Source organism: Wolffia australiana, chromosome 9, assembly GCF_029677425.1.
Source record: "Wolffia australiana isolate 7733 chromosome 9, ASM2967742v1".
Taxonomy (NCBI): domain Eukaryota; kingdom Viridiplantae; phylum Streptophyta; class Magnoliopsida; order Alismatales; family Araceae; genus Wolffia; species Wolffia australiana.
In genome coordinates this window covers 6,453,461-6,479,438 of record NC_135843.1, presented here as the reverse complement: position 1 = coordinate 6,479,438, position 25,978 = coordinate 6,453,461, and the positions used below count along the sequence as shown (strand labels likewise).

The 25,978-nt window shown below is 39.6% G+C and overlaps 1 protein-coding gene across 1 annotated transcript; it reads right to left on the bottom strand.

The window, feature by feature from the left end:
* Positions 1-1,108: 1,108 nt before the first annotated feature.
* On the bottom strand, positions 1,109-4,741 carry LOC144708019 (Clathrin adaptor complex small chain family protein). The gene is made up of 7 exons (XM_078581313.1): positions 4,518-4,741; positions 4,371-4,413; positions 4,238-4,299; positions 1,816-1,912; positions 1,628-1,698; positions 1,440-1,531; positions 1,109-1,356 (listed from the first exon to the last, which is right to left on the bottom strand). The coding sequence occupies exons 1-7, from the start codon at positions 4,584-4,586 to the stop codon at positions 1,290-1,292; spliced, it is 501 nt and encodes a 166-aa protein (XP_078437439.1). The 5' UTR covers positions 4,587-4,741; the 3' UTR covers positions 1,109-1,289.
* Positions 4,742-25,978: the final 21,237 nt, after the last annotated feature.

Sequence of the window (25,978 nt, the reverse complement as noted above, 5' to 3'; positions counted from 1 at the left end):
ATTTTGATCCAGGTGTAAAAGTTATTTTTTTTCGAGAATAAGTGAAACACTTATTAATAAAACTATTTTATATGGTAGAATTACTCCTGTCATTCCAACTATATCACATTAGTAAAACTACACCATTGCACAAGACATGAGCCATAGGTGAAAAGCCATTGTTTGACACCGTTCTAATTCCGCTTCTAAAAGATCTAGTAGAAGGATAATGTAAATACAAAAGAGAACTTTTTCTGAGTAAGAGAAAAAATAAACTAGAAGATGTCATTAGTTTGAAGGGGAATGTGAAGGCATTTTTCCTCATGTGTTAACACCCAATAAAACTTTTCATCTTTTAATCTTTCTTCTCTAGTTTACTAAAAGAATAGAAGCTGATTTGCCGATAAGAAAACCAATATTTTCTTAGTCTAAAGCCAAATAAAAGTACATCCAGAAGTTGTTTATTGTCAATTTCATGTTGACTTAACAGTATAAAATATCTTGAGAAGCTTCATTCCCCATTCAACGAGCAGGCAGGATGGTATAATAAAATTCACATTCAGATTACAATGTATCATCTTCTAGGTGATTATAAGAAAATAATATTCAACATTATTTGAAGAAAACATTTGATTGAGCATTCATTAAGAGACAGGGAGAACGATACAAGATGAGAGGGAGATGATGGCGGTGAGATCCTCTCCCAGAAATGGGAAAGAGAATGGGACAGAACAGGCATTATCCACAGAGAACAAGAGAGGGGAAAAGAGGAATGACAACTTCATAACTTCCTCACTGCCCTCCTTAGGGATGGACCCATACATTTAAATAAATAAGTGCATGAAAATGAAGAAGACCAGAATACCCTTCACAGCAGGTGGGATTTGCCCTTACTACCCATAAACGAGGGGTTAGTCACATTTTATCCTATTTGCTAATATACCATGATTTTCAACCCCTCTTTGCTAACATAAGGTTGAGTTTCCCCTCGTAAAATCTATGCAAGTCATTCTATTATGATACGTCTGCATTAAGAAGGAAACCCTTAAAAAAAGGGTGGGGTTCCTACCACTTACCCACAAAGCAGGGGTTTGTGAGACTAATCCTTTGCAACCTCTCATTTACCCACTTAAGTTTGGAATCCAGTGCTGAAATATATTTATTTTAGTCTAAATACAGTATTTCTTCATTACAAAGGAAATCATGGAACAAGGTTGCATATACAAATATTAACATAAGCATGCCTAAATATAACTCCACCAGACAAAGAACTCTTGTAAGCACTCAAATGATAGTTCTGCACTAGTGAACTATCGGCTGAGCCTGTCAATCACAGACTTTGTACTCAGTCCAACAGAGTTTGCTGTTTTCTCCAGCCTAAGTGAGATAGTTGGAGATGAAAATATGCATCAGAAAGGGAAGAGAAATCTAAATATTTTGATAACAGAGATGGTGAGTACCTTGTTATCTCTTCAAGAGCTCTTAAAACTTCATCAGAACTGGTTTCCAGAACCTGCCCCCCGATGATAATTTCATCTAAAATGGTATGCAACTGCAGCCATAAAATACCTCAACAATTCTCAGTGATAAAACTTTGCGCTTTCTCAAAAAAAAGGAGAAAAAATAATGTAGGATAAGGAGACAAGACCTTGTTGAAATTGTAAACGATGTCAAGCTCACAGACATTCTTGAAACATTTGTCCAACGTCTCCACAAAAACTAACGCACAAAGAGACTCATCAGACTATAACATACAAAATGTGCACATAAATCCCTAAAGCACAAAGTTCTTAAAAGGAAAATCCATGCTATTTGAAAAATAAAATTTAATGGTACCTTGGATAAGATCAAGCATAGCCAGCTCATTTTCTGAACTATCAAAGACGAAAACAAAGTACAAAGTTGCATAGTGCTTGTACACCATTTGTGTATCCTGTAGAAGGTAACAAAATCGAGTTGACACTGTAAATTTTATCGGAAGGTCTGGAGTAGTTGAGTCTGTAAATCTTATCGAAAGGTCCAAATACAATCAATAAATCATGGATTGTATAATATACACTCTAATTGGGTAGTTAATCGACAGTATGTATCAATTAATATATATTAAAACGAAGATCAAGATAATTTATGGTCAAAGTTCAGAGTATCTCCTTATGAAATGAAGTATGTCGGATTACAGATATGCTAACTCATGTCCATAACTTTTTCGAGAAGGATAACCTTAAAAGCAAAGACAGAACAAGAACAGAGACTTCCTTCTTTATGGAAATTAAAAAAGTTATACCAAAAGTGAACTCTGTTCTCTGACCCCCACTGACAGTTACATCAACAATGCACAAACCTATTGGTATATAGACAAGGTACAAATATGATACAGATCTCTCCTGATCCGCTCAAGAAAACTCCAGTGGAGGCCTCTTTTTAGAAAGGTCTTGCCCACTCTTTTTCTTTGATACATAACCTCCTCGAGTATTTATTGGGGCGGTGTTTGTATAAGAATAGTACATAGAAGTCAGAAGAAAATACCAAGCTGAACTGACAAAACCAACGGATTTTTTAAAGATGGATAAACCCAACTGATAAAGCATGATACGACATTGAAGACTGGAAGAGATCGGGATACAATGATTAGGAAAATCTTGAGCAAATCAAGCCATCCCCCAAAATTAATTAAGGTATGGGGTAGTTAACAAAGTCATATTAATACTGCATAATTAACTAGGGTTGGGATTAGTGTAGTAAATGAATCTTATCGACATGTCTAAAAATAATCAATTAATCACAAATCATATAACGTAAACTAGTTTTTTACTGCCACCTCATACCTTCATGGGTAGTTATCCGAAAGTCTTTACGTCAAAATACAGTATATATCCTTTTCAAATGAAGTATATCCGATGAAAGACATGTTAATTTATATCATAAACTCGTTTTGAGGAGAATAACCTTAAAGCAAATGAAAGAATGAGAAAACTAAACGTGACCTCAGTTCTTCCTCTTTTGCGGAGCATAAGAAGTTATATATTGAACGTGACCTCAGTTCTTCCTACCCCAGGGACAGCTACTTTAAAGATTTATCAACTTTAAGGCTTGTAGAAAAGCAGACAAGGTATGGAGAGTACAGAGAAGCGAATGAACTAAATATCGTAATAAATATAATTAAAGAAAACACCAAACTTTACACTAACATCAAAAGTAAATGGAATATATGTATCGAGTCATTCCCAGAATTTCAGAAAGACCCTCACAAGAAGGGAACTGGACATCTTGATTATTTACATTCGCCAAAATCGCAACATGGAATGCAGTTTTCTTTTCAGTTTGAAAAATGACTGAACTGTAAGATGATTGATAAGATCTCCATAAACTGGCAAGGGTGTTCCAAATTTGGTAGAATACACAGGGGATTATCTTCAGGGGAGAATCTTCAGATAAGAGGCAGGAAGATTGTTTAAGAATCTCTAAGATTTTTAAGAATCTTTAGGACCACTCAACATCTGGTTTCCCTTCTTCTGCAAATAAATCTCCCATCGTCATCACAGATTGTTAAATCTGTGATGACGATTCCTTTCCATAAACATACTGCCCTTGACGTTTTTTCTTAAAAGTACCAGACTGCCCTTGACATCTGGGCAAGAAAAAAGACAGCTCCGAACAATAATGCAAAAAACGTCACATTTAGGCACTACGCCTCGATTACATTAAGAGAGTTAGATTTTCCACGAAGATTAAAATTTAATGAACATATTAAGATTTAATGAACATGTTCATTAAAATTTAATGAACATATTGGTCCAACTACTTATCACAGGAAGCAACGCGAGAATGGATTTACATCTGTTTAGGAAAGAAAGTGATTTTTGAACAAATGGATGTACATTCATCCTGACTATTTGCTAGTTTTGCACTTAAAAATTAATGTGTTCATTCTGGGTTGAGGGATTAGGCTAAACATTTGGGGTTTTTACGGTATAGAGTTTAGCATTTAGAAAGCCCCAGAGAAGATGATTAATGATGAGCAAATCAGTATCCTCCAGATTTAAAGAGCTTCCAATATAGCTGTTGATTGACAGCTAACTTTCAACAGGGGCATCTCTACGGATCACGGAGTTGTTAATCGACGTTCAACACAAAACCGGGCAGTATGACAAGGTTAATCCAACTTTAATGTACATCAAGGGCAATGGTGAGTTCCAAATCGTTAAGACAAGCGAGTTTAAACTTTTGATCGGAGGAAAACTATAAAAACATAACTTACCACACCAAAAATGGCTTCTACCGGCGCGAAATTACTAACCCCTTCTGGTCTGGCGCGTAAAACTGTTCGAGGACGAAGATAAGGTACAAGCATTCACGGTAAAAAGGATAAAATGAGAATTAAGAAGACCAACCTCCATATAAGCCGCGAATCATCTCCTGCTGTTTCTCCGGCGGCTGAGATTCCCAAAGAAAGAAAGAAATTATGATGGGTATGAAATTCGATGCGCGATTCAAACGACGAGGAAGTTTTGAAAAAGGGGAATGGTGAATTCACCTACCTGGTAATGGTAGAATTTGGAGAGGCGAACTTTGCCCTCCGTGCTCAGAATTATCACTGCCCGGATCATCGCAGCAACAGTTTATCGCCAATGGCGAACAGGCAGGCGTAATCCGAGCTGCTACCCTGCGGGTTTCGTCTTCATCAGGCGGGAGGATCGATCCGGCGCAGAGTTCGATGGACACCCGCTGAAGAAAGTTAAAATGGAACCTCTGTGATTACACACATTCGACAGATATTAGGCCCAGTTAGTCAGGTAAATTAGTTTAATATAATTATGCCGATGGTGTGCTCTCTCTCTCTCTCTATGTCTCTCTCTCTCTCTATGTCTCTCTCTCTCTCTATGTCTCTCTCTCTCTCTCTCTCTCTCTCTCTCTCTCTCTCTCTCTCTCTCTCTCTCTCTCTCTCTCTCTCTCTCTCTCTCTCTCTCTCTCTCGCTTTCTCTCTCTCTCTTTCTCTCTCTCTCTCTCTCTGTTTCTCTCCCTGTGTGTCTCTGTCTCCCCTTTCTCTCCCTCTCTCTCTCTCTCTCTGTTTCTCTCCCTGTGTGTCTCTGTCTCCCCTTTCTCTCCCTCTCTCTCTCTCTCTCTCTCTCTCTCTCTTCTCTCTCTCTCCTTCTCCCTCTCTCTCTCTTCTCTCTATCTCCTTCTCCCTCTCTCTCTCTTCTCTCTATCTCCCTCTCCCTCTCTCTCTCTTCTCTCTATCTCCTTCTCCCTCTCTCTCTCCTTCTCTCTCTCTTTCTCCCTCTATCTCTCCTCTCTCTCTCTCCTTCTCTCTCTCTCCCTCTCTTCCTGTCTCTTTCTCTCTCTCCCTCTCTCTCTCTCTCTTTCTCTCCCTCTCTCCCTGTCTCTTTCTCTCTCTATATCTTTCTATGTGTCTCTCTCTGTCTGTCTCTCTCTATGTCTCTCCTTCTCTCTCCATGTCTCTCTCACTCTGTCTCTCTCTCTCTATCTCTCTCCCTGTCTCTCTCTCTCTCTTCCTATCTCTCTCTCTCTCCCTTTCCCTGTCTGTCTCTCTCTATCTTTCTCTTTCTCTCTTTCTTTCTCCGTCTGTCTCTCTGTCTCTCTATGTGTCTCTCTCTCTTTCTCTCCCTCGCTCTCTCTCCCTCTCTCTCATTCTCTCTCTCTATCTGTCTCTCTGTCTCTCCCTCTAGATCTCTCTCTGTCTCTCTCTCTGTGGATCTCTTTCTCTCACTATCTCTCTCTATATAACTCTTTCTCTCTCTATTTGTCTGTCTTTTTCTCTTTATCTCTCTAGATCTCCTTCTCTCTTTGTATCTCTCTCACTGTATCTCTCTTCATCTCTCTCTATCTGTCTATCTCTCTATCTCTCTCTCTGTCTCCCTCGCTCTCTTTTTCTCTCTCTGTCTCTCTCTCAGTCTGTTTGTCTCCCTATTTTTCTCTCTCTTTCTCGCTCTCCCTCATTCTCTTTCTCTATCTCTGTCTCTCTCCCTCTTTCTCTCTATATATATATCTTTCCGTCTGTCTCTTTTTCTCTCTGTCCCTCTCTCTCCTCTCTCTCTCCCTTTTCTCTTTCACTTTGTCTATATCTTTCCGTCTTTCTCTTTTTCTCTGTCTCTCTCTACTCTCTCTCTACCTCTCTCTTTCTCTTTCTGTCTATATCTCTGTTTGTCAATTTGTCTCTCTATCTGTTTCTCTCTACCTCTCTCTTTCTCTCTCTGTCTATATCTCTTTGTTTGTCTATTTGTCTCTCTCTATCTGTTTCTCTCTCCTCTCTCTTTTGCTCTCTCTTTCTCTGTATATTTGTCTCTCTCTCCTACTCTCTCTCTCTCTCTATCTTTTTGTCTGTCTATTTGTCTTTTTCTCTTTGTCTCTCTCTCTTCTCTCTTATCTCTCATATGTATATATGAGATAGAGAAAGAGCCCTCTCTCTATCTATCTCTCTTTCTTTCATTCTCTCTCTATATTTGCCTATTTGTCTCTCTCTTTGTCTCTTTCTCTCTTCTCTCTTCTCTCTCATGTGTATATATGACAGAGAGCGCCCACTCTCTATCCATCTCTCTATATTTATCTTTATCTCCCTCTCTCTATCCATCTATCTTTATTTATCCCTATCCTTCTCTCTCTCTTTCCCTCTTTCTCTCATACTTCCTCTCTTTTTCTCTATTTCACTCGTTCTCTCTCCATCTCTTTATCTCTCTATCAAAGAAAAAGCACATCCACTTTACAAGGATATGAAGAAGTTCATGGGGCAAAAATTGGCCGACATTGTATCATTAACACTTGATGTGTGGACTTCATAGAATAACATTGTATTCTTGGTGTGTAATGCAGGAAATTACACACACTCAGGATATCCTTGGTGTGAAGCACATTAAACAATTCAATGTGTATGTTGACTTTGGTTCATCAATTTTGGGCGATGCAATACTATGGCCACAGGGACATAATCACTGCAATATATGGTTCAACACAACATGACGAGCCCTATGTATAACTATGCAAGCAGTTTGGCCTACCAAACCAGTGAAAGGTTCACTTAGACTACCCAACAAGGTGGAATTCAATGTATGAAACGCTTGTTGCTAGTATTGAGAAAAGGGATGTTCTTTACATAATGGCTTTGAATGTGTTGAAGAAACTTGTGTTGGTTGACAAAGAGTGGCAAATGATCAAGAATTTTGGATATGTATTGCGACCTCTAGTGATGATTACCACCCTCGCTTGCCAATATCAAATGAAGAAATGGTTATCATCAAACATATAATGAGACATCTCGATAGTGTCAGGTGTGGTATCAGAGATTCAACCATGCTTCAAGTAAATTGTGTCATATTATCATGGGAACAATCTTCCATCTATAATTCTTGTCTTCCAATGAAGACCAAGCTGACTAAATATACAACTGTCCTCACTCACAACTAGGTGATAAGTCCAAATTTTGGGGTTTTATGTCGTTGTTTTGATTCAGACTTACCCAACAATATTTATGAAAAATTTCCACTTAAATTCTCTATAATTAATATAGGGCAAGTAAGGGGCTGATCCACAGAGAGGCAGAAATTTACTTTCAGAATTCTTTCTCAAGCTTGGGATGAAGAAAATGATTTTCAACGTGAAAAATACTATTTTTTTGGGATGTTTCTAGATTTTTTGGTAATTTTCAAAATTCTCTATGATTTAAATTAAGCCAAAGTACAAGGAGAAACACAAAATCATATCTCTAAACTAATTTTTCTATTTTCTCTTAGCAAATTAATCAGAAATAAATAGTTTTAGAATTTTCTGGAATTAATTTACAAACAAAAAACAACTATAAGTATTAAAAACGAGAAATAGAGATTTTTTTTTGAAATTTTTTAGGTGTTAAAATGACTTTAAATAACTTATATTAATTTTCTAGATTTTTCCAAAATTTTTTGGATTTTTTCAATGAAGAAAATAATTTTTTCGATTTTTCAGATTTTTTTTCTATTTTTTAAATAATTTTAAATACGAAAAAAATATGAAATTTAACTACTCCGGCGATCGCAGGAGCGGCGGCGGCGGCGGAGCGGCAGCAGCGGCGAAATGGGCCGGCGGCCCTGGGTTGGTCCGTAGAGGGCTGGCCTCATAGTGGGTCAGCCCACTAAGATTAGCCCAATTTGACTAAGTCAAGACTTTGCCAAATTGGGCTTAAGCCTTATTGGGCTTAACCCAATGGCCAGGACTTAGCCGATTTGGCAAAGTCTTGCACAGGGCTACCCTGTGCCCTACGGTCTTGTGCGCTGGCTGCGCGCGGACCGGCGGGCAGAGGGCTGTCTCTGCCGCACAGGCACCGCCCGGCGCCACACGGCACCGCATAGTGGCGGCTAGAAGACAAAAAATAGTGTTTTGAAAAGATAAGAAACGATATTTCAAAGCGATTTTTTTTTGGGATTCGAAGTAGGGAATGCTTGAGGATCTAGAGAGATATAGGGAGATATTTTATAGTGAGAGAAAAATGTTTATAGAGAGATAAAATGTCGAAATGAGAGGATAGAGAGAGAAATGAAGAGATAGTGTATAGAGAATTTGAGAGGGAATTTGAAGGTGTAGATGAAGGTGATTTTTTATGAAATTTTGAGGTGATGAACTGTGGATATGGATGGACATCAAGAGAGAGAAAGAACAGATTCTAGAGAGAGAAAGGGCCGAAATGAGGAGAAGATAGAGAGAGAAAATGAAGAGAGAGTGTAGAAAGAGTTTGAGATAGAATTTGGATGTGCAAATGAAGGAGATTTTTTATGAAATTTTTAGGGGAGTAACTATGGATATAGATGAAGGTCACGCGAGAGAAAAAACCTATTTTAGAGAGAGAAAGTGGAGAAAATTAGTTTTTTGAGTGAGAAAGTGATGGATTTTAAGGGTAAATGGATGGGAAATGATGGAAAAGGTAGAAATCTAAGATCCTAAAGCCTCAATGCAAGTTTACTGAGCCCTCAATGCTTCCTCTCAAGTATGGATCCTTATATTTTTCCAGGATCAGGCATTTTTCAATGCAAACAAGAGACGAGATTAAGAGAAAACTTCAATAAACTTACATTAAGCAGGTTGAACAACCTGGATTCTGAAGAATGCCTTGTCCTGCTGGCCAGCCACTTGCTAGAGCACGTCCAGAATGAGGGAAAATGAGGGAGGAAAAGTCTATTTATACATTGGGAGAATTACTAAAATACCCCTTTGGGCATTATCTATTCTCTTTTCTTGCCATTTCGCCTCTTTTTCTCCATGGGTTGAGAGCTTTGCCTTGTAATTTCCAGTTTGTTTCTTTTGTAATGTGTTTGCAGGCCCAATAGGTAGTTCAGGTCGTGGTCCAAGCCCCTCTGATCTCTCCTTTAAAAGCCCACAATACCGTTTCATCATTTGTAGCCCATTTTGATAAACACTAAGCTCCCAAAATCCTCCAATTTTTCTCAGAATGATATTTTCTAATTCCTGTAAATTTCTGCACATTTGGAACTATAAAATACTCATCAGAAATCAAACTGATTGACTTCATAGAAGTCAATGAAGTTGGTGAAAAATAATCATAATGTGCAAAAGTTGGAATTATTAGCTAATGCATAAATATTTGGTTAATTCAAACAATAACATGGCAAATTATAAATTAATAATACTAAAACATCTAAAATGTATACAAATATAGGTTCATTTATCATGTTATTAACACCCCCCAATTTGATTCATTGCTAGTCCCTTAGCAATGGGCCTTAGGTTCGCCTTTGAGAAGTTCATCCATCCCTTGAAACAAAAACACTCAAGTATCAAGTGTTATGAATATCAATCACATCTCTAAGTATAAATAGCGCATAAAATACTAAAGCACTAATGGTCAAGTCCTTTGTAGTGATGGAAAGAGCTAGTGGTCATGAAGAGGGAAGCTTACTTCTCTCTAGGTATGGTACTATCACCATGAAAAGGTCTCACCCTCTAAAGAAAGGTGGCCCTCATCACTCAATAGAAGTGGCCCTCATCTTACCCACACAATATCTCGCTTCCACCTGAAATTTGAAATGAGTCATTCTTCTTATCCAAGTTCTAGCACAGAATATCAAGAGTGTACCAAAGGAATACATGTGTGGTGAGGTTAAATTCAAACATGGATACCTATAGGTAGGGAAAAGAGGAGATAGATGAGTTACATCAACATGGGAAGGATTGGGTGAAGGGAAAATGATGGATGTCAGATTGGTATACGTTACTTAAAATAGCCCACTCCCAAATATAGATGAATGAGCAGAATGCACAAGAAGAAGGTGAACAAATATGAGGAAGTGGAGTTCATCAATAATGTGGATGAGATAGGCATGTCTCCACATAAATAAAGGATTATAACAATGACCAACAAAATCATGGGAGACGAAAAATGGGAATGAAGAAATAAACAAACAAAGACCCCATAATTGTTTTTTTTCTTTTTTTCTTTTTTTTTCATTTTGTATTCTTTTTTGTATTTTTTTATTTTTTTTATTTTTTTTATTTTTTATTTCTTTTTTTTTGAAGGGGTGAACGACCGAGAACAATACATATGAGATCATATTCTCCAAAAGATGAAATGAAATGTTTGTCTTGCTAAATGCCCTTGATATGTAGGGGCAAGCGCAATTGTATAGTATTTGGACCATATTATGCCCTTTCCTTGATCATTTGGTTCTCCACACAAGAAAGTGAAACAACAAATGCAAACAGGATGAATTTCATGAAATTAACATTCGTCAATTCATCCCATGCTGGTGAGAATGAGAAGAAATAAGATGAGAAGATGTAGAAGAAACAAAGAGAGAGATAACAATGGAAATACATCATCACTACATAAAGGGGAAGAGGAGAAGAAAAATTTGGGAGTTGGGCATTTTCTAGGTAACATGGAAGGTAGCTAAAAGGATAAAATCTAAGTTCACAACTACATAGGTGGAAGAAGGGTTGTAGGTGATGAAGTAAGGTAGTCCACATGGTTCTCAAATTAGCTTTAGGTGGTTCAAGGGCAGGTGATTCTGTGCTTAAGATGTGAAGAAATGACCATCTCTCCTTCCAGGTGAAATTCTTTGTGATGCATATCCTTAAGCAAAAAGTGGGAACCAATCAATTCACTCATCACTCCCTTCCACAATGATAGTACTTCTACCCTTTGAATTTCATGTCTGCTCCTCACCCTACTAGATATCCTAACCACTTAGGAACTGACCAAGAGTGTCTAGACTCATGTATTATACCATCAAGAGATGCTTTTGATCTGCTACAAGAGCCTAACTTCTCTACTCATGCCTTATGGATCATGGTTTGGACAACTTCTCAAGTTGGGGATGGTTATATGGGATGTATGCGTTCAAGAGTAATAACATTAAAAATATTTTCTTTGCTTCAGCAAGTTGAACATTTTAAATAATGTTTTTTGTATTGATGTGCAGTGTGCCAAGGAGATTCGTCTTTATTTTCAGGAATCTATATTTTGCCATTCATTTTGTATTGTCTCCAATTATTTACTCATGAATATTTTATAAAATATTGCGAGCCCACGTGAAACCCTATTGTTCTTACATCATTAATCATAAAGCCCCTAACTTTGAATAACATTATAAGAATTATCTATTTATCAGTGGGAAATCAAATATTTATAAATTTATTTGTGACTCATAACTATTTTATAAAACACTTCGAGCCAATGTTAAAGCCTCATATTCTTAAAATATTAAACATAATGCTCCAAATTTTAACTAAGATTTTAACTATTGTCTAGTTAAAATTGGAATCCAATAATTATAAATTTCATTTATGACTCTTAAATATTTTATAAAATATTGTGAGACCACGTAAAACCTAAATTTCTTAAAATATTAGATAGAATGCCCCTAAGTATGACTAACCTTATAAGTATTATCTAGTTAGAAGGGGAATATAATATTATAAATTCAATATGTGACTCTTAAATATTTTATAAAAATACTGAGAGCCCATGTAAAACCTAATGCTATCAAAATATTAAAGAAAGCGCCCCTAAGTTTGACTTACACTTTAATTATTACCTAGCTAGAGGCGGTATCCAATAATTATGAAATTAATTTCACACGTATAATTATTTTATTACCTTAACCATCTGGGTGATGTCCAATTAAGGTTATTTAAATATTTTTGAACATTCATCTTCTTGACATTCATTAGTAAGGAATATTTTAGAATCAAAATAACGGGCTTTTTGTGCGAATTTGTGTGATGCGCGATATGAATCATTCCCCAAAATCACACAAGACACGACACAAGCCTTCCTGTGCGATCTAAATACTTGGCAAATGTGTGTGAAGTTTTAGATTGGACTTGCAGAACCTTTTCCGAGTACAATTAATGCATTGTATTTATGAAAATGCACCAAGATATGGATTGTGTTATTGACTTGCCAGCTACATTTATTTCCATTATCTGTCTCTTTCTCTTTTTTCTATTTTTTCTCTCCTTTTCTAGTTTTTCTCTTTATTTCTCTTAATCGTTTTGTTTCTCTCTCCCTCCTCCCTCCATCGCACACACTCTCTCTCCCCCCTCTCTCTCTGTTTTTCTATTTCTTTATTTCTCTCTATTTCATCCTCTTTCTCAATGTCTCTCTCTCTCACTTATTCTTCCTGTTTCTCTATTTTTTGCTATCTTTGACATTATATTTCTCTCTTTTTCTCGCTTTCTCAAATTTTCTCTTTCTCTCTCACTTTTTTTTTCTATTCTTCTCTCTTTCTTGATTTTTCTTTATTTCTCTCACGCTCTTTATTTCTCTCGGTTGATGTAATACGACGTCGGCTGGGATCGATCGGCTCCTGTTACGTCACAGGAATTATAATGTGAGAATGTGAGATGTAATTCAATGCACGGGAAAATAGCGGATGAGCAGTAGAGGGAATCGGCGGATAATGGTGTCGGCCGTGCCGGTCAACGAGAGAAGAATGATCCCTAGATCAAACTCCCAATGACCCGCGAAATCAACTAGACGTCTAGACAATGAGGGGCGTATGACGGCCCTGGAGTGTTTGGCGTCTAGGCCAAAGAATATCCGTCAACCTCAAGAATTCCTACACTCAACGACGGTGGCTATCCTATCCGTGAATTGTAATGAAAATAATGGCAGAGGACGCGATAGCGGAAGACGAGACTGGAAAAGATAATAATGCTGGTAAACGGAGGGGAGACGAGACTAACCTTAAGTCCCACTAATCCACGGCGTCAAATCTCGTTCTGGCAGGTGATGTGGTGTAGATGGTAACGTATCGGTCGACGACTCTAGCGAGATCGCTCGGACGTCAGACTGATGAGCGCAGGAGGTGATCAAGTCAACTGACCTTGGGACCACGGCAAAGGATGTGGCAGCAGACAGCATGCGCAGAGGTGTTTGGTGCGCGCGCGCACGGGCTGGCACGAGGAGCACGACGCGCGCAATGGCGAGCGGATGCACCGCACGGTGGTCGTAGGCGAGGGCGCGCGGACGCCTGCAGCGGCGGGCGGAGAGGCGCGCGGGAGGGGTACCCTCTCGCGCGGGCGCCGGGTGATGAATGGTGGAATGGTGGTCGAGCAGGAGGCGAGGGCAAGGGGCCAAGAATCGAGAGGAAAGAAGTGTGGGAGAATTGAGGGTTCAAGAATGGTAATGGGGAAGGGTCAAGAACGAGATGGGGAAAGGACCAAGAACAAGATGGGACGGATCAAGAACGAGATGGGAAGGATCAAGATCGAGATGGGAAGGGTCAAGAACGAGATGGGAAGGATCAAGAACGAGATGGGGGGGTTCAAGAACGTGAAGGGACGGATCAAGAACGAGATGGGAAGGTTCAAGAACGTGATGGGAAGGATCAAGAACGAGATGGGGAGGGTTCAAGAACGTGGAGGGGCGGATCAAGAACGAGATGGGGTTCAAGAAGCGTGAAGGGACGGATCAAGAAGTTCAAGAAAATGGGTGGGCGTGGGAGAATCAGGAAAGGGGGCGAGGGGGAGGAATCAAGAAAACGGGGGGGGGGGGAAAGAGGGGAAATTCAAGAAATGTGGGAGGATGTTCAAGAACGGTGGTGGCGTGGATCAAGAACGAAGAGAAGGGGGGGGTATGGATCAGGAATGGTGGAAGGGTGGAAAAAGGTACCAAGAAATGGCTTTCTTGAACTGTAACAACCAAGAACCCTCCAAGAAAGAGGAGTTCTTGATAGATCTGGGGTGTGTTCCCTCGGCGGAGCAGATTTCCCCAGTTGATGACGTGTCGGCGACGCTTCTTGAATCTCCCAAGACCCCCGGAGTAATCTCGATGAAGGCCTCTTTCGATTCTTGATGGCGGCGGCTTCTTGAAACTCTTTCCTCACACCGGAGTGATCTCGACGGTGCGCTTTAACACGTCTCCCTCGGAGTGATCTCGACGGGAGAGACGTGGGCTCTACCCACGGAGTGATCTCGACGTGGGGTGGGGCTAGCCAAACCCCCTACACTACTCTCTACGATAGGGGAGAGACGAATTGTGAATAAACTTTTCAACAATGACTCCAAGGTGTTCCTTGGGCATGCCATCCCCTTATATAGTGAGGATGGGTGCCAAGTGAACGTGGGAGAGGATGAACCGTCGCGAGACGTGGTTCGGCCTCTCCTTACAAATTCAAAATACAAACATAAAAAGTAAAAATGACGAGGACGGGGCCCAACAACATTGGCCCAGTCCACGAATCTGAAAATACAAACACACATGAAAATGAGCATAAGTAACAAGATAAAAGTTCTTACGCGGGGTACTTAAACCCCGGGTGGCGAGCGTCGGCGCGAGCTGCTCGGCGTGGCTGACGACGTCCCATCGCGTCATCCTCGAGATGGTTCTTCGTCATCGTGGCGTCGTCCTCGAGATGGTCCTCCATCATCGTGTTTCTTGATTTTTTCTATCTTTTTCTCTCTTTCCTTACTTTTCTCTCTCTCACTCTGTTTCTTTCTCTCTTTCTCTATTTTTGTTTTCTCTCTCTCTGTTTCTTTCTATCTTTCTCTATTTTCTCTCTCTCACTCTGTTTCTTTCTCTCTTTTTCTATTTTTCTCTCTCTCACTCTGTTTCTTCCTCTCTTTCTCTAGTTTCTCTCTCTCACTCTGTTTCTTCCTCTCTTTCTCTAGTTTCTCTCTCTCACTCTGTTTCCTTCTCTCTTTCTCAATTTTTCTCTCTCACTCTGTTTCTTCCTCTCTTTCTCTATTTTTCTCTCTCACTCTTTCTTCCTCTCTTTCTCTATTTTCACTCTCAACTCTCTTCCTTTCTCTCTTTCTCTATTTTTCTCTCTTTCACTCTCTTTCTTTCTCTCTTTCTCTATTTTTCTCTCTTTCACTCTCTTTCTTTCTCTCTTTCTCTATTTTTCTCTCTCTCTCATTCTGTTTCTTTCTCTCTTTCTCTATTTTTCTCTCTTTCATTCTCTTTCTCTATTTTTCTCTTTCTCTCTCATTCTGTTTCTTTCTCTCTTTCTCTATTTTTCTCTCTTTCACTCTCTTTGTTTCTCTCTTTTCTATTTTTCTCTCTTTCACTCTCTCTTTTTCTTTCTTTATCTATTTTTCTCTCTCGCTCTCTTTCTGTATTTTTCTCTCTTTCACTCTCTTTCTTTGTCTCTTTCTCTATCTTTCTCGCACTCACTCTCTTTCTTTCTCTCTTTCTGTATTTTTCTCTCTTTCACTCTCTTTCTTTGTCTCTTTCTCTATTTTTCTCGCACTCACTCTCTCTCTATTTTTCTCCCTCACTCTCTTTCTTTATTCTTCTCTCTTTCACTCTCTTTCTTTGTCTCTTTCTCTATCTTTCTCAAATTCACTCTCTTTCTTTCTCTCTTCCCCTTTTTTTCTCTCTCTCTCGCTCTCTTTCTTTCTCTCTTTCTCTATTTTTTTCTCTCACACACTCTTTCTCTCTCTCTCTCGCTCTCTTTCTTTCTCTCCCTCTGTATCTATATCTCTATATTCCTTTGTCCTCTCTCCTCTCTCCTCTCTCTATTTCTCTCTATATATCTCTATCTTACTCTCTCCTCTCTCTATTTATCTATCTCTACCTCTACCTCCAGCTCTACCTCTATCTTCCACTCTTGTCTGTGTATCTCTATCTCTATCTATATCTCTATCGCTATCGCTATCTCTCTCTATCTCTATCTCTATCGCTATCTCTATCTCTACCTCTAGCTCTACCTCTATCTTCCACTCTTGTCTGTGAATCTCTATTTCTATCTCTATCTCTATCTCTATCTCTATCTCTATCTCTATCTCTATCTCTATCTCTATCTCTATCTCTATCTCTATCTCTATCTCTATCTCTATCTCTATCTTCCTCTCTTGTCTGTGTTTCTCTATCTTCCTCTCTTGTCTATGTTTCTCTATCATCCTCTCTTGTTTGTGTTTCTCTATCTCTATCTGTATCTTCCTCTTTTATTTTTCTCTGTGTTTCTCTCTCTATCTCTATCTTCGTCTCTCTTGTCTATCTTTGTTTCTATATATCTATGTCCATGTTTCTCTCTCCATGTCTGTTTCTCTATATCTATCTCTATCTTCCTCTCTCTTGTCTTTCTCTCTCTGTTTCTCTATCTCAATCCCCAGCTCTATCTCTTGCTTTCTCTCTCTTGTCTTTCTATTTTTCTCTTTTTCTCTATATATTTATCTCTCCTTCTTTTTTTCCAATCACTCTCTCTTTTCTTTTCTTTTCTCTATCTATCTCTATTTTTCTCTATCTCTACCTTTCTATCTGCTCTTTTTCTGTGCTTCTCTACACCTATCTTTACATCTAGTTTTTCTCTCTAACTATACCTCTATAGTCCTCTCTTTTTTCTCTTAGTTAAACTGGCTAATCCAATTGACATTGCCTTGATGCATAATACTAACTAAAATTGGGCATTTTAACTTAACTTTAAGGAGTAAATGCGTGGCTGTATCTATATGGTTATCCTTTTCTTAGGGAACAAAAGATATTTTAACTCACCAGTAGACACCTTGTGGACAAGGAGAAATGAATGGTATGAAGTTAAAAAACTCAAATTTGTGAGGTAAATTGGAATTTTTAATGAAAAATTTAGAGAGAAATCATAGACTGAATGTGAGCTCTTTAGATATAAAGTGGGTCATTACAGAAAGATAAATTGGACTGATAAAGAGAAAGAATGATGTGATCAAAGAAAAAGTGATAGAAATTGATAGAAATAAATGAAAAAAATCATTTCAACTTCCAAGTAATTCATGTTTGAGCCTTGAGCCCTCAGTTCCTCTTCCTTCATCGAGATTCTTATATTTTCATCCAATTTAGCTTTTTTACTGCAAGAAGAGGAAGCAAAATTATAGAATACTTCAAAAAAGTTACACCAATCAAGTTGAATATGACATATCCTAGAGAGCATTGTCCTTTTGGCTGACAACTGTTGCAGTGCATCCAAAATGACAGGAAGGAGGAGAGAGAGGGAATATCAATACAAGAAATCCTTAAATTTCAATTCATAATTTCTTAATCTCTTTCCTTACCCTTGATGTCTCCTACTTTGTTAGTTTATAAATCCTTCAATGGAATCTGTGTACCTCTAACATCTTTTTATCAGGCAGTTGGACTAGTGGATAGAATCAAGAAGTTCCTACACCTCTTTAACTTCTCCCTTGAAGCCCTAAACCCAAATTCCACATTTATAGCTCCATAGCCCAATGAATTAGCATTAAATTCCAATGGAGATTTCCAATCCAGATAAAACTAGTTTATTTATTTTCTATGCTCCTGAATATACGACGTTAATGAATTATATTCACCAATCAAAACTTCCTAAATATTCAAAAAATATTGAAAATTTATATTTTAATAACATGATACATTCATGCATATGACTATACCAAACTTAATGTTTATTATCATTTATATATTTATTCTTAGTTGACAATATTTGTAAATTTTAAAAATAAAATATTTAAGTGATATACGATGAGTGAGGGGTGGAGCCAAATAAAGACATCAATTTGACTTTGGAGTTTTGTGCACTTGGAAATGGAAGAAGTGAGTATATAAGGGAGAAATTTATTTTGATACAATTTCTGGATTTTATAGCTTTTAGGTAATATTTTATATTAAATCAAAAATTGAAGAAAAAATGAAAAATGAAATTCTTTTATTTTTTCTAGTCTTATTTAAATTTATAAATCCAAAATAATGTTTAATAATAAATTATAAATGAATAGAAATGATGTACAACAAAGTCAGTTGAGCATTCAGTTAGGGACGACAATCGCAGGTTTGCTAGATGAGAGGGTGTTGCCCACTCATAAACTCACGCCTTCTATTGTCTATGGAGTTTTTGGATTATGATTCTACTTTGGTCATTATGGACTGGTATCAAAAGACCTGATGTTAATAGCAAGCACAATCACAATAAAATGACTCCTTTATTAAGATTACATGAGCAAAAACCAAAGTCATTGGTGAGCTTACACTATTTCTTCAAAATGAATTCTTACGTTAAGGGAGTTGATAAGTTGAAAGCACCCCAATTCCAAATAGGATAACCCTAATGATTAGCATCACCTGCAGTTCCATCTGAAAGCCTATGCTCGTAAGGATCAAGGCCCATACGTAAGCACACATGGGGATCACACTCCAGGAAATTCTAAGCACAAATTGTATAGTGATAGCGCACGCCATCAAGGATCGTCAACGACGTCATCTGCGCCACGCGTCTACGACGTCAATGACCGGGTGAAAGACGCTCGAAAAATCACTTTGTTTCATCGGTCTTTTCTCGCATGTTTTGTCTTTTCCCGTACTTGCCGTCGTGTTTTCATCGCGTTCGCGACGTGTTCCATCCGCCCACATTTTATCGTTAAGGGGGAGGAGCCTCCCGTTGCCCCCTTTTCCCTTGATTCCCCTCTTCTTTTTTTTATTTCTTTAATTTCCCCTTTTTTGTCTTGTAATGGGGGTCCAATTTATAAGGGCCCCCTTAGTGAACTTCGTCTCCCCTTTTGTTGACCCATTTAGGGGGCCCAGACCTCTCCCCTATATAAACGAAGAGGGGGGGGGCGCCATAAGAAAATCAGACCAGGAAATTTCAAGAAGTTTGTTTGTTCAACGAGTCTTGGTCTCCCTTCCTCGATCAATAGAAGAACAGAGAGGGAGGAGGAGTCGTGGGAGAAGATTGAACAGGGAACTCAGGGAGAACAGGAAGGGGAGGCTCACCTGTGACAAGAATCACGGGCCACTCAGCTCCCGCTCTCCAGAAGTGGGCAAACCCGGAATCGCGAGATCGGCAGCTGTGGCGAAATCCTGGATTGGGGCTTCGCCGGTGACGTAAAAGAGGTGTCACCCAGACAATCGAAAGAAGCTGTCAGCGGTGGAATTGGAGGGGAGAGGGAAAAATTTGCGCCCTGACGACGTGGAATGCAGCGTGGCCGGCTGAATTGTCCCGCCAAGTCTGCCATTCCCTCCCAGTCAAATTCGATTGCGGCTGCAATGGCGCCGTAGCTCAGTAACCCAATGGGATTGAAGTCAGCGAGTCTTCTACCTCAGAACGATCCCCCCCCCAAAGCATTGCTACTTCACCGCCTCTTCAACCCATCGGAATTGTTGCCACACTGGCGCTAAAGCTCGACAAACACGTCGTGTTGAGATCTGCCATTTTGGCTTGGCGTCGGTCGAGAGCCTTACCAACTGAAGAAGAAAACGTCGCATGGCGGTCAGATTCTATCTGCCAGGTCCGTCGTACCTTCCCAATCGGTCGATCTGCGCCTCGTGTCCCTGATCAACTACTCCAAGCCTGGCTGACTTGCTATCTCATCAAACCTCTGGAGTCGTAGCTGCGATGCCGTAATTTGAGCAATTATTCCTGGAATTGAGACAATTGAAGCTAATATTCATCGGCGCCACCAGTTTGATGGGAGTCCTATAGCCATACTCTACCTTGCTTGCGCACCAGGATAAGTACACAGTTGAGTCTCCTGCTGCAATCGTTTGTCGTCTCACGCCTCTACGGCCTGAGGATTTGCTGATTGAACCCCTCTCGGCACCTCGGACGTCTCGGACCCCCCCACATCAGCCGCCCGTGAGGCATTGCCACGTTGGCCTGCCGTAGCTCGCCTCCACTGCTCGCTCTAGACCGTGTTGCTACATGGTCCGGGTGCAGAGACGGGACTGGTTAGTGCTTGAGCCGCGCTGCCGCTTGACGACTCACTCATCACTCCTGCGACTCCTCTGACCTTTATTGAAGTTCCAGCAACACCACGGCTCGTCGAGCCGCCGTCAGCTCTCCGACGCCTTTCCGCCATACCCGCTCCGACCGCTGCAACCGTCGACGACTCCCGCCGCTTGTCCAATTATCGCTTGTAGTATAGTTTCGTCTTGACTCCACCGCGTTCGGGCTTGGTAGGTGAGAGAGGTATTGAGAGAAAACTAAGATGTATTTGAGTGTATTACCAGTACGGATGAGACCGTCCGTTACGTGTGAGCCCTACGAATTGATTCCATTCGGCCCTAGTCGCCTTCGTCATTTCGACGAGGTTCGAGAGGCCACCGATGTCGTCACCCCGTGACCCATCCAAGCTTGGAGCTCGGCACCTCCTTCGAGTCGGAGCCTGCACGTACGACACGTAGGGCACTCATTTTATTGCATCATAGTCTCATGACCCATTAGGGTTTCATCCGTCGGACGATGACACCGTCGACGTTTGATACCATGATCCCCTATCAACACCGAACCATCATATTCTGGGTCGACCGGACGACGTCCCCGACAACTTCCAACATCATATAGGCTAACACCTTAATATTTTGATCTTACATCCAGATATTGAACTTTTTTTCTTATGGGTAGACAGCAAAGACAATCAGCAGGGGTAAGCATGCAGCCTTGGTCCTTCAGATCAGTTGGGAATATGAATTGTGGCAAAAGCACAGTGGCTGCACAGAGCTACAGGGCATGCTAGGTGCACAGTTAGGGGTGAAAAATAAAGTTGTCTAGAGAAGCTTAATATGGAGAACTAAGATATATTTTAGGGTTTTACAGACATAAAATGACCCATTATAGAAAGATAAAGCGGTAAAAAAGGGCAGATAGATAGAGAGTGCTTGAAAATGTAGGAAAAGGGAAACATGGAAGGGATGATGGTGAAAACTTAGATCTAGGTTCCCAAAGTTTGATAATCAGATTTTGAGCCTCCAATGCCTCTTCCTAAACTTTGCTTCTTATATTTTTCTATAACATAACATTTTTTCAATAAAATGATAAAAATTTCAAAATACATGCCAACCAGGTTGGACAACCAGGATTCTAAAGATATGTATTCTACTAGTTTTTCATTGCTAGACAACATCCATAACAATGGAAAAGGAGAGAGAGGAATAGAATACTATAATGCCCATCCATCATTTCCCAATTACTAGAATGTCCATCCATCGTTTCTTCCTCTATTTTGATTGGTTGAGGGGTCCATAACCTGAAATAATCTCATTTTTAGCATAGAAGTCATATAGATTAGTGGGTGATCTAGGAAATAATACAAACCCCTATATTTTAATCCTTTCAAGCCCAGAATATAAATATTACAATCTATCCCAATGGCCAGAATACATAGCTTTAAAATTCCCCCAGATGTGTTATCTTATTCACTATCACTCCATTAAATTAACATCATCAATAAACAATATTGTTAAGCAAGTCTACCGGAGTTAGTTTCAAAATTCCAACTATGCAAAAAATAAGATTCATATGAAATTCAAGAACACTATAATAACATGATAAATCTGATATTTACAGACTTAGATCCTATTAAATGTATGAGTTTATTGGCACATTTTTATGTCATCACCTGAATTTTGTCCACGAATGAATGATGACTAGCCAATATTTTTATATATTTTATTTTACTGAAATGGAAAATAAATTATTATTTATATTGTAAATTATTATAAAAATTAATAAACACATTCTAGTCAAACCCTTATCTACTGTTTTGCCTATAATTAATGAATTAAATTCCTTTCTCCTTGTGGATCACCCACTCCACAACCCTACGTCATCTGTAGAATTGTTAAGGTTAAATAATTGATAAATATGGTTGGCTAAGTCTGACGTAGAAAAATGACTAGAAACACTGAAAATCTGACTCATCAACTACTGTAAATTGCTTTCATATTTTTCTAACATCAAATTTTATACTGGAGAATGGCATGTGATGTTTTTAAAACTCTAATAGGGTACATCTAGAATGAGGAGAGAGAGATTCAGATGACACTATCAATGCATAGGGCAGTAATATTGAGACACTCACTTTATTTTTGTAATAGCTCCCCTCACAATATATTATCTTTTGTCATTAGCTCATGGTTTTTTGGTTTAAATTTCATGCTCCCCCTTTCGGGCGGAGTTAGTGATGGAATGACACATGTCCAAAAGCAATCATACCTTCCACATTTTTTTGGATATTTTCTTATAAATATAGTCATTTTTATGAAGATGTGGTGCTTATAATGAACTCATAAAACAAAAGACATTATTAGTGAATTACGATGGGATGAGAATGTGGTGATGGTTTATCTTTAGACATGTATTAATCAAATATGTGATATTTTAGAAGGACATCATATTTTCATCAATTTTATATTCAACATGGACATCAAAACCTCAAGATAGAATAGCTGTTCCTGATCCTTCCAATATGAAGAGGATGGTTGACCCTATAACCATTAGTGTAGAGATGTTAAGAGAGATAGCAGGTGTTGTTTAGAAAAAGAGTGCAGTGAATTGATATGTATGAATCACTAAATTTTTTTATGTTTAATGGTCAACCAAGTTGATTGGACCATTAAGTTAACACAATCATTATGTTAAGTTTCCTGCCCATGGGGTGCCAAGCTACCCCTCACACTTTAGAAAATACATATTATTAATGGAACTTTTACCCTCATTGAATACCATAAATTTATAATTCTTATTTCGTGTAAGACTCCTGAATGACTTAGGGTCTGGTTATCCATCGAATCCTAATACTACTAATCATAATGTGGATCCTAAGAGAATTCTCTCTCCAATATACATACTACCCAGGCTTGAGACTTAATGCGTCTGCTTTCTCGAGTCAATATTCTCCTATACCCATGTGTCACGCGGTAAAATTTCAAGCTAGGATCTATGCTTGAATCAAACACGTGCCGCCCTCAACACTTTGAGCAGAAACGCTGTGCAGCCTTTGCTTGTGCAGAAAAAGTCTCTTACAGTAGCTTTAGAATGGTGGGAGGTTAAGGAAAGAGGGTAGGGACTAAGCCCCGTACATAAATTCGGTCATTGCTTTATATTATGATAGATTACATTGTAGTTGTAGCCATTACATGGGTGAATACCAGGGTTGAAACCGAAATAATAAGTTGAGGCGTCGCGCACCTAGGTAGTGGCACTCATGTGCCATGAGGCCCACAACCCCTCCCCCCCCATTCTTGTCAGCAAAACCACTACGTGCTTCCTCCTGGTTCAGGCATCGCGCACCCGTGGTTCAGGCAAACCAGCCAATCTGTCCCAGTCTTGATGCTCTACGTGCCACCCGAACTTGGTCCACGTAGCCCCCGTCATGCTCGGTGCCCCAAGTTGGGCACTGAGCACTAAACACTCTTCTAGGGGCGCCACGCGCCCAACAGCCATCTCAGCGTTCTCTCTGCGCCACTGCCTTAGTCTCCTAGAGGGATGTCTCCCTCCAAGTCCTTGCGCATGCAACACGCGCTGTGTGCACATGCGGCATGCACGCCATGCATACATCTGGCGCTTAGCGCGAGCATGCTCGTGTAGTGTCTGTGCCTAGTGCATGCACTTCTGCCGCCTAGCCTGCATGTCCCACATGCGCACACAACGCTTGGCACTCAGGTGCGCGCTCTTGGCGCCTTGCGCACGCTCTTATCGACTCACACACGCGGCTTGTCCTCCATCGCACCAATGAGCACCCGCACCTAACAGACATTGGCTTCAAAGATCAGGGTCCCAGCGTTGACGCTCTACGTGCCACCCGCGCTTGGTCCGCGTAGCCCCCGTCATGCTCGGTGCCCCAAGTTGGGCACTGAGCACTAAACACTCTTGTAGGGGCGCCACGCGCCCAGCAGCCGTCTCAGTGTTCTCTCTGCGCCACTGCCTTAGTCTCCTAGAGGGATGTCTCCCCCCAAGTCCTTGCGCACGCAACACGCGTTGTGTGCACATGCAGCCTGCACGCCATGCATACATCTTGCGCTTGGCGCCAGCATGCTCGTGTAGTGTCTGTGCATAGTGCATGCACTTCTGCTGCCTAGACTGCATGTCCCACATGCGCACACAATGCTTGGCACTCAGGTGCGCGCTCTTGGCGCCTTGTGCACGCTCTTATCGGCTCACACACGTGGCTTGTCCTCCATCACTCCAATGAGCACCCGCACCTAACAAACATTGTCTTCAAAGATCAGGGTGGAGTGTCACCACCCAAGTTGTGTGTGGTACTCACGCTTAAGGACTGGATCCCTTATTTTGAGTCCAAATAGACTAACATGTCCTCACAATAAGCACGTAGGCCTTTGTGCATGAAATACCGCCTACTTTGGAGCCTTACACCAAGGTACATAATCCATTTTTTACCACTCAATCACCTTCATCTACTTCTTTCTTTGTGGATATACATATTTATGTATCCAAACTAAGACATGTTCGAGTTCCATGATTATAAAATCGTGAATCTTAGTCAAAACATACTCGTCCATGCACAAGGTATCCTCTATCCCTGAGACTTTTGGATCACTTATATGATCACGAAATGAATTGGCCTAACTAATGTTTTTGTGTAATAACATTCAAGGATTTGAGCAGATCAATAAAAAATATGGGTCCATGATTACACATATTTTTAGTTGATCAATCTAACCATTAAATAAATTGTATATGCGTGCTATCGAGCTTAAAATGATTAAATTCATTTTTGAATTCTGTGTGTATTGAATTCTATGAATTTTGAAGTACTTTTAGGGATTTTTTTTAAATATAAGTATTTTGAAAATAATTTTTTAAGTCAAAATATGATTTTTCCTGAATTGTTTGACATTATATTCCTCCTAGAGAGGCATATTGAAAGAAACTGAAGTATTGAAGGTCCATCAATTGTGTTCTTTGTGTTATAAGTTCTTGGTGAGGAACATAGAAGTGGGGAGGCTGATCTACATAAACAAAATGCCTTGAGCCCGATGGAACATAGGGATCTAAGGTTACCCACTTGCCTTACATTGGCCATTCTTCTACACATTTAGGTAGATCATCTATCACTCTTATCTATCATCAACATCCATCCTCATCTTTTATCACCCCTATCTATCATCATCTACCATCCACCTCATATAACACTTTCATTATCACAATCCTATGATGTGCCCCTCTACTTTTGTCTAAGAGAACTTAAAGCACTATCTCCCTCCATTTCAATCCTCACTCTACTCATATTTCTCTACCTTCATCACCACATCCCACTCCATTATCTTCATCCTATCTGAACTTCACACCCTCATATATTTTATTAAACCCTGAATTATAAAATCCTAAATCAGATACCTCTTATCATTAATTCTCATCTCATCTCACTGTCACCGATTTACATCTTCTTACTCTCTGGTTTTTTCACTCTGATAACGACTGTTACTCATGTATTACACGTCTCATTCTCCTTTAATAGGAAGTATCATTATCTCTGATCACTACCTTCATTCTACCGCTACCTCTTACACTATTCGCATGCCTTCTCGTCATCTTGAGTTCACCCTATATAGAGAGATATCTCCCTAAGATATGTTCCCTATGGAGACGACCCTTCCATAGGAAACATATCTTAGGGATTTTTACTCTCTATTTTGTGTGATTATCCTTTGTTTAACTACCCTCTAGTTGAATTAAATCATTGCATAAAATTCCAGTTACACACTATGAATAGGTATTTTGTATTTTATATTTGTGTTATTTATTTTAGAGATTTCACAATTTTGATGAATTCCAACTGAAATGGCCAATTGAAGCACACATATACA

Coding starts and splice junctions, on each gene's coding strand:
- LOC144708019 (XM_078581313.1), bottom strand. CDS start 4,586: ATGATCCGGGCAGTGATAATTCTGAGCACGGAGGGCAAAGTTCGCCTC. Junction 4,300..4,370: donor GATTCGCGGCTTATATGGAG/GTTGGTCTTCTT, acceptor GTCCTCGAACAG/TTTTACGCGCCAGACCAGAA. Junction 1,532..1,627: donor TCGTTTACAATTTCAACAAG/GTCTTGTCTCCT, acceptor TTATGGCTGCAG/TTGCATACCATTTTAGATGA.